We start from the raw sequence: 13,126 nt of genomic DNA on the forward strand, positions 1-13,126 counted from the left end.
AGTGCAGCACAGTGTGGATACATTTCTTGCTGAAGGCTGGGATTCGAACCCACAACCCTCTGTTTCAAAGTCAGAAGACTTATCCACTGGGCCATAACGCTCCACAATGTACAACAAAGAAAAGCAGAGATGGTGCCTATTATTAATTAAAATAGTTGGAATTCGGAGGGGTTTGAGTAATTTGTCTACTATTAAATCATACTGCATAGCTCATGTAGCTCTGATGCACATCGGGAATGCATTCACCCTTTGTATTCACAATGCAGTGTAACGGCAATCGCAGGTATAGCCAAAGATACTACAAGGCGAAGATCGGACACTTCGACGGTTTTTTGAAACGCTCGATATATGCTTATGGGGAAGGGCGCCAAACAGCGTTGAGTAAGTAAACCTTCGCATACCTGCACGTGACTGTGTATAATAATAATAATAAAATAATAATAATAATAATAATAATAATAATAATAATAATAATGCCTGTAGTAGAGAACGACGATGTAAAACTTTTATGGGATTTTAATATCCAGACAGACAAGGTCATTGAAGCTAGACGACCAGACATCGTTCTCTTAAAGAAGAAGGAAAAGGAATGTCTCATCATAGATATTGCGATTCCGGGAGACTGCAGAGCTTGGCGTAAAGAGGAGGAAAAGATACAGAAGTATAACGATCTGGCATGGGAGCTGAGAAGGATATGGAAGGTGAAGACGAAGGTGGTACCAATAGTCATCGGAGCCTTAGGAACAGTGACAACAAGACACAGAAGCTGTCTGGCTGTTCTAGGAGTCGAGGTGTCCTTTGAAACGATACAGAAGGCAAGCTTGCTTGGAACAGCTCATATCTTACGGAAGGTCTTGAATTAGAAAGAGAAGTGAACAATGAGAAGAGGACCCATTTGATAGAATATAGAACAATAACCCTAGATTTCTGGAAGAAGTCCGGTTGCTGTTTAATATACCAACATAACATCAAGTTGTGGACAATGGAAATAATAATAATAATAATAATAATAATAATAATAATAATAATAATAATAATAATAAGAAATTATGGTCAAATAAAGAAAAGGAAAATCTTATGACTTGCTTCTACTTTGCGACTGATGTATCTCATAAAACTAGACATTACAGGAAGATAATGAGAGAAACGTGGCTTGAAAATAATGGTGATCCATCCGTTGGAGAGCAAGCTCTGGCAGACATGAAACAAAATATCCTTCGTACTCAATATTTCAGCGAGATTGAATTAGAGAGAATAAAACAAAAGGCACATATACTTTGTAGAAAAATTGATAATGCCGGTAATGACGAAACCAGCGACGATCATGGGGATGGTGATGACAAAAATGCCGGTCCTGACAATGCCAACGATGGCCATAGATATGCTGATGACAAGAATGCCGTCGATGGCGATGCCAACGGCGACCATGGTAATGAAGATGACAACGAAAACCATGATGGTGATGACAATAATGTCGGTGTTGATGATTTCAACGATGGCCATGATGATGCTGACAACAATGATACCGGTGATGACGATACCAATGATGATCTCGGTGATACTGAAGTCAATAATGCTGGCAAGCCTAATGACGATGCCAACGACGACCATGCTGAAGCTAATAACGATGAAGCAGATAATGACAATGCTGCTATAAACGATAACCATGGCGATGTTGTGAACAATGACACAGCTGATGATGACTATGATGCCGATATTGATGGTGAGAATGTGTATCATAAAGGCAGGAACGAAGGAGGCCAACCAAATAAAGACGGGAGAGTAGAAACGTGTGACAAGAGATTATCAAGACATCCACCCAAGGCCAATGATACGACATGGCCAGCCAATTATAATGAAAATTCGAAGATCACAGATACACAATCGCTACACAGCAAAGTGAGGAGGAAAAGAGAAAAGAAATTATGGTCAAATAAAGAGAAGGAAAATCTTATGACTTGCTTCTACTTTGCGACTGATGTATCTCATAAAACTAGACATTACAGGAAGAGAATGAGAGAAACGTGGCTTGAAAATAATGGTGATCCATCCGTTGGAGAGCAAGCTCTGGCAGACATGAAACAAAGTATCCTTCGTACTCAATATTTCAGCGAGATTGAATTAGAGAGAATAAAGGAAAATGCCCAAAGTCTTTGTAGAGAACGAAAGCGTAATGCAACAAAGAATCAAGATGACAGGGGAAAACGAATAACAGATAAAGTAGACAAATTGCACGACACTAACAATGATAGAGAGAGATCGGGAAAAGGAGAAAACTCGGTAATCACCAACACTGAGAAGGTGAGAAATTCTATCCATGATGAAGGAAGTACAGTTTCTGGAAATACAGTGAATATATTTCTTGACGAGGGGATTGTATTCAACAATCAACAGGATGTTCGGACGCAGAGTGATAGGGGCTTACGAGATGGAGAACACAACCAAAGAATATCACAGGAACAACGTATGAATCGTCTTGATATGGACAGTGCTCAGAAGAAAAGAAAGAAAGATGACTACATCGCTCAATTTGGGGCGTGTTCCTTGTCTCTTCTACAAAAACTAGATGAAATCGAAACGGTAGACACACATATTGAGGCCGAATACCAAAGAGGAGCACATTTCTTTCAGTACTGTGACACATCTGACAACAAGCCCGCTGGTGGAGAGGGAAAGGGATCAACGATGAACAGAAGAAAAAACAGCTCTTATAAGACTGGATTCTCTTCACATGTAGACATACACCAACACTTGCAACAACCTAAAGTGAAATCTCGTACTCTTCGGGTTACAGCAATAGAAAAGGCTAAGAAAAGACAAGAAATTACTGAGACTGAACATGGGGACGATGTTGCCCATTTTCTATGCGGTGGAGAGCCTCGCATTCAACAAGATAAAGAATGTGAAAGGAACGTATCGGGTAATATCAAATCATCTGTACCCGAGAGAGATGCGATTGTATCACAAGACTCGACAAATGAAGACAGAGATTCCGATCAACGGCTGTTATCAGCACTGAGGAGCAACTTTGAATATGTGAAGGGAATATCAATATCAGATAGACCCCAAATTCCCAAGATCGACACAAGGTGCTGTACTACTAGGAGCGTGATCGACAAAGTAGATAAAATGCTTGAAAAGGTGCAATCTAGTCCTTCCAGTTTGTTGGAGATAAACTGTCTTATCTGGGCAGGAGCAAAAACTGTAACAGAACATATGGGACTCAAGCTTCATTCATCAAACCACTCTACCAATCATAAGAAGAAGGCTCCTGAATGGAAGAAAAGGCTACAAACCAAGATAGCAGAACTACATAAAGACGTGGCTCAACTCGGAGAAGTAGATAAGGGAAACATAAAATCCAATCGGATGAAGAGCAATGCCAAAAGACTTCAGAAGAAATATCGCATTGACGATAAGACCCGTACTAGGACAACTGTTATAGAAACGCTCAAAATGAAGATAAATGCTCTCAAACACCGTGTTAAGAGATACACAAAGAGTAACAATTTCAAACGGCAGAATAAACTCTTCCATGGAAACAGAAAGAAATTCTTTCGTGAGCTGGATTCAAAGATGACTGAGACGAAAGATGTTCCATCGGCAGATGATATGAAGAACTACTGGAAAGAACTTTGGGATAATGATATCACTCACGAAGAAACTCCCTGGATTCAGTCGGAAGCAGACAAATGGTCCAATGTGCCAGCGCAGCAGCTAGTAGACCTGACCTTACCTGAACTACAAAACTACAAAATACTAATCTACTGAAAATCATCAATGACATTATCAGAGGGAACAGGACTATTGAGAAATGGCTGCCAATTGGAAGGACCTATCTACTGTACAAAGGCAAAGACCCAAAACAACCTAAGAACTATCGTCCAATCACTTGCCTTAATACTATGTATAAGCTGCTGACATCAACGCTTGCCATGCACATCGAACGACACATCGATGATCATGACATAATGGAGGTCACTCAGAAAGGTTGTCGAAAAGGAAAGAAGGGTTGTAAAGATCACCTAATGACAAACAAAGCAATAATCGGTAATGCTCGCCAAAGACAGACCAATCTATCCATGGCTTGGATAGACTACAGGAAGGCATTTGACAGCGTACCACATAGTTGGATCATCAAAGTTCTAGAGATGTATCACATCAATCCACAAATAGTCAAGTGCATATCAGCAGGCATGAAACAATGGAGCACTACTCTTTCGCTTACGATAGGCACCCGTTCGATGACAGTGGAGGGGGTCCGAATCAAGAGAGGAATATTTCAAGGAGATTCCTTATCTCCTCTTTTATTCTGCTTAGCTCTCAATCCAGTATGCTCTCTCTTACACGCTACGAGTTATGGCTACAGATACAAAGGGCAAGATGTATCTACGACAATAAACCATCTGATATATATGGATGATATCAAACTCTTTGCAAAAAATGACGATGAACTTCACAAGATGATAGCAGTAGTTAAACATTTCAGCGATGACATCAAGATGTCGTTTGGTATAGACAAGTGTGCCAAAGTTACACTTGTACGAGGAAGGAGGGTAAATACAGGCGACATGTTTGTGCAAGATGAGGAAACATCAATCAAGGAACTGACTAATGATTCGACATATAAATATCTAGGCATAGCTGAGAACGATGCCATTAGCCATAACACAATGAAGGAGAAGGCAACATCAGAATACAAAAGAAGACTCGGGCTGATCCTTAAATCCGAACTGAATGCCAAAAATAAGATTGAAGCGATCAACACTCTAGCCATTCCTGTGCTTAGATACAGTTTTGGTATTGTTAACTGGAGACTTTGTAAATATTTGAGTGATGAGTTAAACCCTAGATGTAAATGTATGTTTGATTACTGGTTTCAGCAACTGGGTGGTATAAAAGTTATTATGAATTGTAAATATAATATTAAAAACAAATGTTTTTTGGAAAACATGATGCCTTATTTCTATTATAACTTGATATCAACGTTTTTCTTATTAAAAAGGTATAACTATTCAAGAAATATTCAAACAGATATACAGGATAATTATAAAAAAGAAATGATTTGGCTTAATAAAAATATCTTATACAAAGGGAAAATGTTATTTTATATGAATTGGATAAACTCTGATATTTTGTTTGTGGGGGATTTAATGGATGATAAGGGTTTTCTACCTATAGATAAGATTAGCGCTAAAATAGTAGTTAAGGACGGAAGGTGGTACAGTCAGTATGCTCGTATACGACAGGCTATTGAGTTATGTGGCAACATGTCTCTTTTTTCTAATTCAAGTTTATTACAAAAGAAGTATTCGGAATTTAGATCCAATGTTAATGTATATAATGATATAAGATTGGTTAATAGTATTATTTCATTAAGTAAATTGACAGTTAGGAAAATATATTATGAATTGATCCAAGTAAAAACTGAAGAATCTAGAGCAGAGGAATCTTGGTGTAATACCTTAGTATTTGACTGTTTACCAATTTGGACAGATGTTTGGTTATTTAAGTTAAAGTTAGTTAAGGACAATGTACTGGTCAATTTTAATTTTAAGTTCATGTATAATATTTTGGCAACACCAGCTAACCTTTTTAGATGGAAATTAAAAGAAAATGACCAATGTTTTTACTGTGATCAAAAAGGTGATTGCAGTCATATGTTTTTCTCTTGTAACATAATGATAATATTTTGGAAAAAAGTTGAAGAAAATGTACAGAAATATATTTTGCAAAATTTTCATTTCCAGCCATGTCATATATTATCAGGAATTTCATTTAGATCAAAAGAAAAAAATGATGTAGATATAATTTTGAATTATGCTTTATATACCATTTATAAATGTTTCGCTGGAAAAGAATCTAAAAGGAAAATAACGATTCAAAGGCTGTTTAATATTTTGTTTTACCTATTAAGATATCGTTTACAGATAGAAGAAAATGTGAAATCCAGAAAACCATGTATTTCCCTCCAGAAATGGAGGCAAATGTTAGCACTGTGAATATATTTTGTTTAATGAATAAAGAAGACCAGCAATGGTTATTTTACAAAAAAAAAAAAAAAAAAAAAAACTGGAGACTAGCTGATATATGTGGCCTAGATATTATGACCAGAAAGCAATCAACGATGCACAGATTACATCACCCAAAGGCCGCAATCGAAAGGTTGTACCTTCCCCGTGATCTTGGAGGAAGAGGTCTACAACAAATTGAGATGGTCTGGAATATGGAAGCAACGAACCTCGCCAACTACCTATCCAATCCACCTGATATACTGACGAGTATATCCCTCGATTATGATAAATGTCAAGCAATATACTCCATTAACAAGCAAGCATCTATCTTATTGGCACAACATCGACTGACACTACCCTACGGTGAAAAAGAGAAGGCAAGACTTAAATGCTCCTTTCACAAGAAACTTCAAGAGCAACTTAAATCCAAGCGACTTCATGGCCACCACGAAAAACAGACGCATCGGGAGTTCGTAGACCAGAAAGACACACATCAATGGCTTAAGTCGGCGGGACTAAGAGGTGAAACTGAAGGGTTCGTCTATGCTATTCAGGACCAGGTGGTGAGGACCCGTGCCTACGAAAAATCTATCCTCAGAAGAGACACAGACGACACTTGCAGGATGTGTGGAAAAGAGACCGAAACAATCATGCATTTGGTATCAGCATGTTCGACTCTTGCTGGAACTGAGTACATCACAAGACATGACAATATTGCCAAAGTTATCCATTGGCAACTACTGAAGGATCGCGGTAAAATGACTTGTGATCACGCTTGGGAACATCAGCCACAAACGATCACCACGATCAATAACAGCACCATATATTGGAACTGTGGCATACTAACGGATAGAACCATCAACTGCAACAAGCCGGACATCATCGTCAGAGACAACAACGTAGTAAATATCATTGAGGTCTCTGTTCCCCATGATATCAACATTGCTGTAAAGGAAAGAGACAAACGGCTCAAGTATCAAGACCTAAGGATTGAGATCGAGAGGATGTGGAACGTGAAAGCAGAGGTCACACCAGTCATCATTGGTCACTCAGGAATGGTGAAGAAGGGAATGGAAGCCTGCATAACCAAGATCTCTCCTCACCTTCGGATGTACGACATTCAGAAGGCAGCTATCTTGGGTACAACCAGATTGATAAGAAAGACTCTCGGACATTAGTAGTGTAAAGTTCCTAGTTGCACTTGAAATTACTTGGTGCTTTTTGTTAGAGCAAAGTTATTCAAGAAAAAAATACGGACTTGATCCTGTTTAGAGGAATAATAATAATAAACAGTTCTTGTATAGCGCATATCACGATTATGAATAATGTCTCTATGCGCTTCCAAAGGACTTGGATATTATTACCCCAGCTGTAGCTTGGCAGCCGTAATTACTAAGATTACAGCGCACACGCATTTCAAGGAATAAATTCCTGCCAGGTATCCATTCACCTCACCTGGGTTGAGTGCAGCACAATGTGGATAAATTTCTTGCCGAAGGAAATTACGCCATGGCTGGGATTCGAACCCACAACCCTCTGTTTCAAAGTCCGGAGACTAATCCACTGGGCCACAACGCTCCACTAATTGTATAAAACCTATGGGGAAAATGAGAGGGGATTTTGGAGGGGTTTGAAGAGGGCTCAATGGTGGCGCATGGAAATAATTCCACGTTATATTACCAAGAAACCTCTGAAATATATTCATCTCAAATTTAAGGGGAATAAATTGAATGAAACAAATTCAAAATGTAAAATCGTCTATTCCTTCAGCCCTTCTTCATATCTCTCATATATTTTGTACACAACCATCTCGCGATACGCAAAGGTAAAAACAGGTCGTTATTTACTCAACGCTGTAGGGCGCTCTTCCCGAGCGTTTCCAGGGGGGTGAAACTCCGCTTCTGCATCCGGTCAGAATTGGGAAAAATTTTAGAGGGTCAAAAGTGGACACTGCTCCCATTTTTCAAGTACAAGCCTAGAGACACCGCCACTGTATTGGTACACCAGCGAAATGGAGGCGTGGTCATGAAACGTCCTTCATGCATAGCGTAAATTAGCATTTTGTCACTAATTAGAATAATGTGCGACCTGATTGAATATCGTTGGTGTCGCTTTAGCTCGAGCTGCCTTTTAGCGCTCATGCATTCAAGGAATTAATCCTGCCGGGTACCCATTCACCTCATCTGTGTTGAGTGCAGCACAATGTGGATAAATTTCTTGCTGAAATGAATTCTTATTTCTTATGAAATTAAATGAAAATTTCTTGCTAAAGGCTGGGATTCGAACCCACGACCCTCTGTTTCGAAGTCAGAAGAATTATCCACTGGGCCACAACGCTCCACAATGTACAACAAAGAAAAGCAGATATGGTGCCTATTATTAATTAGAATATTTGGAATTCGGAGGGGTTTGAGTAATATGTCTACTATTAAATCATACTGCATAGCTCATGTAGCTCTGATGCACATCGGGAATGCATTCACCCTTTGTATTCACAATGCAGTGTAACGGCAATCGCAGGTATAGCCAAAGATACTACAAGGAGAAGATCGGACACTTCGACGGTTTTTTTAAACGCTCGATAAATGCTTATGGGGAAGGGCGCCAAACAGTGTTGAGTATTTAAACCTTTGCATATCTGCACTCGACTGTGTATAAAACCTATGGGGAAAATGAGAAAGGGGATTTTGGAGGGGTTTGGAGAGGGCTCAAGGGTGGCGCATGGAAATAATTACACGTTTTATTACCAAGAAACCTCTGAAATATATTTATCTCAAATTTAAGGGGAAAAAATTGACTGAAAAATTTTCCAAATGTAAAATCGTCTATATCTTCAGCCCTTCACCATATCTCTCATATGTTTTGTACACAACCATCTCGCGATACGCAAAGGTAAAAAAAGGTCGTTACTTACTCAACGCTGTAGGGCGCTCTTCCCGAGCGTTTCATTACGCGGTCTATGTACTGTCCGATCTTCCCCTTGTAGTATATTTGGTATAGCGTTTCGGGGGGTGCTGCATATGGGGAATAATACACGCAGCACCCCCTAGGAAAACCCCATCACCCCGCTGACACATTCATATGTTCTTGAAAGCATTCTGCGTCGCGGTGCTAAACTCCCTATTTAGATGCAATAGAGTTTCGTACCGCGACGCAGAATGTTTTTTTTTAGAACATAGGAATGTATTACAAAAAGGTTTTCGTGACAAGGGGTAACAAAGAGGTATTTGCCGAAAATTGGTGATACATAACAGAAGTTTTGTCCGGGACTCTGGACGAACGATATATTTGCAATTTTCGTGTTTTTAAAAAAAATATTTATTTCAATACGGTTAAAAAAATACTTGCTTTCAGCCGACAAGGCTGTTTTTCAGCAAGTCCGTACAATTCAATTTACAAAATTCTCAAAAACAAGTTGAAAAATAAAAACGGGTGTTTTCTACTCGCCGTACGGGGAATGGGACCGCATCGTTAGGACGAAACTGCTGATTTGGTTCACCAATATTCGACAAAGACCTTCCAGCTTTTCATTGTCATTTGACGCCTATTTTCATATCGGTTTGTGTTATAGGAAAAAGCGATCAGCCGATACAACGTGCAACAATTTACTACATGGAATTATAGACCAAGCTTCAGAAAAATTGAGGGGACGGAAACAGAACTACTCCATTGATTCATATGTCGGTTCGATAATGAGGGTGATGATGGTGAGGAAATAACATAAAATATTAAATCCATGCTGCACATATGTTTCTTATACTCCACTTACTTCATTTACTTGAGTTTAATTTAAATCCAAAGTTCAGAATAAAGGACAAATGAGCTTACTTAACATGTTTACCATCACAAGAATAATAGTAATGATAATGATATAACATTTATAGGGCGCTTAATACAGATGTTTCTAAGCGTTCAGTTTTCTGCTTTCTTTTTGAATTACCGGGGGAAAAAAGTGGTCTTAATGATTTCAAAACAAAATTTAAAGAAACAAACGAAACGCAACTAAGATACGCGCCTCCATATAGACCTACCCACAACTGATATCTAGACATTAAAAAGGTGGGTCTTTAGCAAGGTCTCAAGGGAGTTGGAACTATGGATACGTGATTGTAATTTATTCCACTGGATTAGAACAAAAACGGAGAAGGCTCGATCACCATAACTGGTATTTGTACGTGGTCCTAAAGTTAGCTGCAAGGTTTTTGCAGAACGAAGTGGTCTGAGTGAGCTAGAAGAGCGGAGAGAGATGAGGTTAGAGAGATATTCAGGAGCTAGGCCATTGATTATTTTATACGTCAAAAGAAGATCTTTGAAAACGATGCGCTGGAAGCCAATAAAATGATTTCAGAATATGTGTGATATGTTCAGATTTTCTTGAAAGAGTAACAAGCCTTGCAGCAGTATTTTTCATTCTTTCGAGTGGGCGTTAATGTGAGAGTGGGAAACCAGAGCGAGCAGAATTGCAGTAATCAAGGTGGAAAGATACAAAAGCATGTGCTAGTTTAGCAGTTATGGTCATGGTGGTCGGGTCGAGTAGCTTCCTCATTTTTCCACAATTGGAAAATCAAATCCATGTAGCAACGTACCGTATTGAATTTGACCAGTAACAGAGCCACCATTGGGGTCGTTACATGTGTCAAAATGGCTTATCAATCCTTTTCATTTGCTCTTTATATCGTAAGTTTCCTGTATTGCAGAACATGGATCGATGTCTTTTCGCTTTGTTTTCCAGGGGTCCGTTGCAGAAAGAGTTGCGTTTATTAAAACGCAAGTAAAAAAATCAATCGCAAGTCCTAAATGCACGATGTTGATTGGTTGAAAATCAAGTTGCGCAAGATTTTTAGAGTTGCGATTGATTGCAACTCTTTCTGCAACGGGCCCCTGATTGACTATTAGTAAATGTACATAATCTTTTTAAGCAAGACAGGCGCCCTTTTTAAGAGGTTGATAGTCCAGACAAATCCAAGGCTACCTTTACAAAATATGAAATAGGACACTTATTTTGACAATCAAAGCTTTACAGGTTTCAACATCGACACGGTAGCGAATTGGAGCGCAAAGAAAAGGGTTTTTGGGGCGGTCATCGTCTTCCCTTGCTGCTCTCACACTTGAACATTCTTTATTTCGAAACCTACTATCGGTTTTTTCATCCACATTCTGGTCGTTTTTATACATACCGACTGCACATGTTGGTCCTTGAAACCTGGCTGAACAGGAGCAGGTGAAACCTTCCAGTGTTTCCGTGCATGTTCCTCCATTAAGACATGGGTTGGGTAAACAGTCTGAGATCGAGAATTTGACGTGACACGACAAATTGAAGTAGATGGGAAAGTGAGTTAGCAGGGCATATAGAAACGGAGAAAAGAGACAAAGGCAGAAACGGGGAGACATAAAAAGACAGAAGGGATGGTTTGGGAAATAAAAGTGATATTGCCATCTTTATCGTCAGAGGAACAATTGTATTCAAAACCTGTTATTTTACTCTCAAAACACTCGACGAGCGGATCCAGGGGGGCACATTCGGCCCGTGCCACCCCCTTTTAGGAGGCATCAGTATTTTTTGTTTTGGTCATTCATAGACGTGAGGACTTATTTTTTTATTTTATTTATTTTTTTGGCTTGTCAAATTGTTCATGGAACAAAATGACATTTCTTTGATATTGAAGACCTTTTTTTGAATGTCATTTTTTTCTACATCAAATAACCTCGAATTGGTAGTGAGTTATTTTTTTTCCAACATTTTCCTATAAATACGTGCCTCCCCCTCCCCATTAGAAAATCCTGGATTCACCCAAGCTCGATACAATCCACACCCTTGTAGTACAAACTAGACAATGCTTTTTTTTCCATGGCGTGAAATTGGTAGTTTCATTAGTATGTGGGCGATTCCATGCTAGAAAAATCAGCAATTTTCTCAACATTTTTCAACCTGCTGTCCAGACGAACGAAGAACTTCAATTTGCTTTGTGGTAATATTGAAGGACTACTGGGTAGACATGCAAACAACTGACAACCAACACAAATATGTTGTCCATAGTTGAATTAGAGCTTAAAATGTTGCGTGCCGTACGGGACATTTCTGCGTCCCGTACAACACTTTTTACCTCTAATATACCCACAATCTATTTTTTGTGTGTGTTGGTTATTAGTAATTCACATGACTACCCACGATAGCTTTATCATTGACAACAAAGAATATTTTATTGCTCAAGCATTCGGCTAGGAAACTAGAAATTGTCAAAATGTCCCGTACGAAACGCATGGAATCGCCCATGTGGAATTCACAGCGGAGCAATTGCCCAGAGGAGCAAATTTCATCGAATCATTATGAGCCACCAATTTTCGACAACGAATTCTTGCTCTATGTCATAAAGGATACTCGATATTTTATCATACATAAATCAAATTTTGTATACATATTGGTCAGAATAGCATCATGTGACCAAACATATTTTCACTATTTTGCGATGATGTTGAAAATGAAATGACCATTGAAGAAAATTGACTATTCCGTGATGTCAATAACGGAATAATGCACTATTCCATCATTGACATCTCATTATACTGACACACATCATGCAATCTCTCGGGCGCATCGGTCAGCGAGGCAATTCGACCGGGCAAATCTTTGGCGTAGGCACAAATCCGCGCGATATCTGTATTTCAGTTCAGATTAAAAATAGGATGAACTAGATGTGCAAGAACTAGATTATCAAGACGTATTGTTCTAACTTAATATTAAATGTACGATATAAAACAAATATACCAGGCTTTCATTTTGAAAGTAAAGAGGCAATTATTCATTCTCGGTTGCACTGGCAAAATTAGTAATGCCAGTCCAACCTCGGACAAATAATTACGCAAGGCCTGATATGTTTCTATAATATAATTTCCCTGCTTCTGGACCCTCCGAACATCGTGGAGCGAAAACTCGCTGCAGATATAAAAATGACAGTCTTAAAAGAGGCTTTGACAACATACCTGGGAGTTTGAAGATGAAGATGAATCGATTTGAAACGATTCTCTTTATCCCTGGCCAGTTGGTGTCATCTCTGACTATTAACTTGGGTTCCAGGGCAGCGATGTCTACCGTTTGCAGTAAGCCTGCTCCG

General features: G+C 39.0%; 1 protein-coding gene across 1 annotated transcript; it reads left to right on the forward strand.

Annotated features, from left to right (window-relative positions):
• Window positions 1-473: 473 nt before the first annotated feature.
• On the forward strand, window positions 474-863 carry LOC129275996 (uncharacterized). Its single transcript, XM_064100729.1, has one exon. It carries the CDS (start codon window positions 474-476, stop codon window positions 861-863), a length of 390 nt encoding a protein of 129 aa, XP_063956799.1.
• The last annotated feature ends 12,263 nt before the right edge of the window (window positions 864-13,126 follow it).

This window comes from Lytechinus pictus, chromosome 6 (genome assembly GCF_037042905.1).
Source record: "Lytechinus pictus isolate F3 Inbred chromosome 6, Lp3.0, whole genome shotgun sequence".
NCBI classification, from domain to species: domain Eukaryota; kingdom Metazoa; phylum Echinodermata; class Echinoidea; order Temnopleuroida; family Toxopneustidae; genus Lytechinus; species Lytechinus pictus.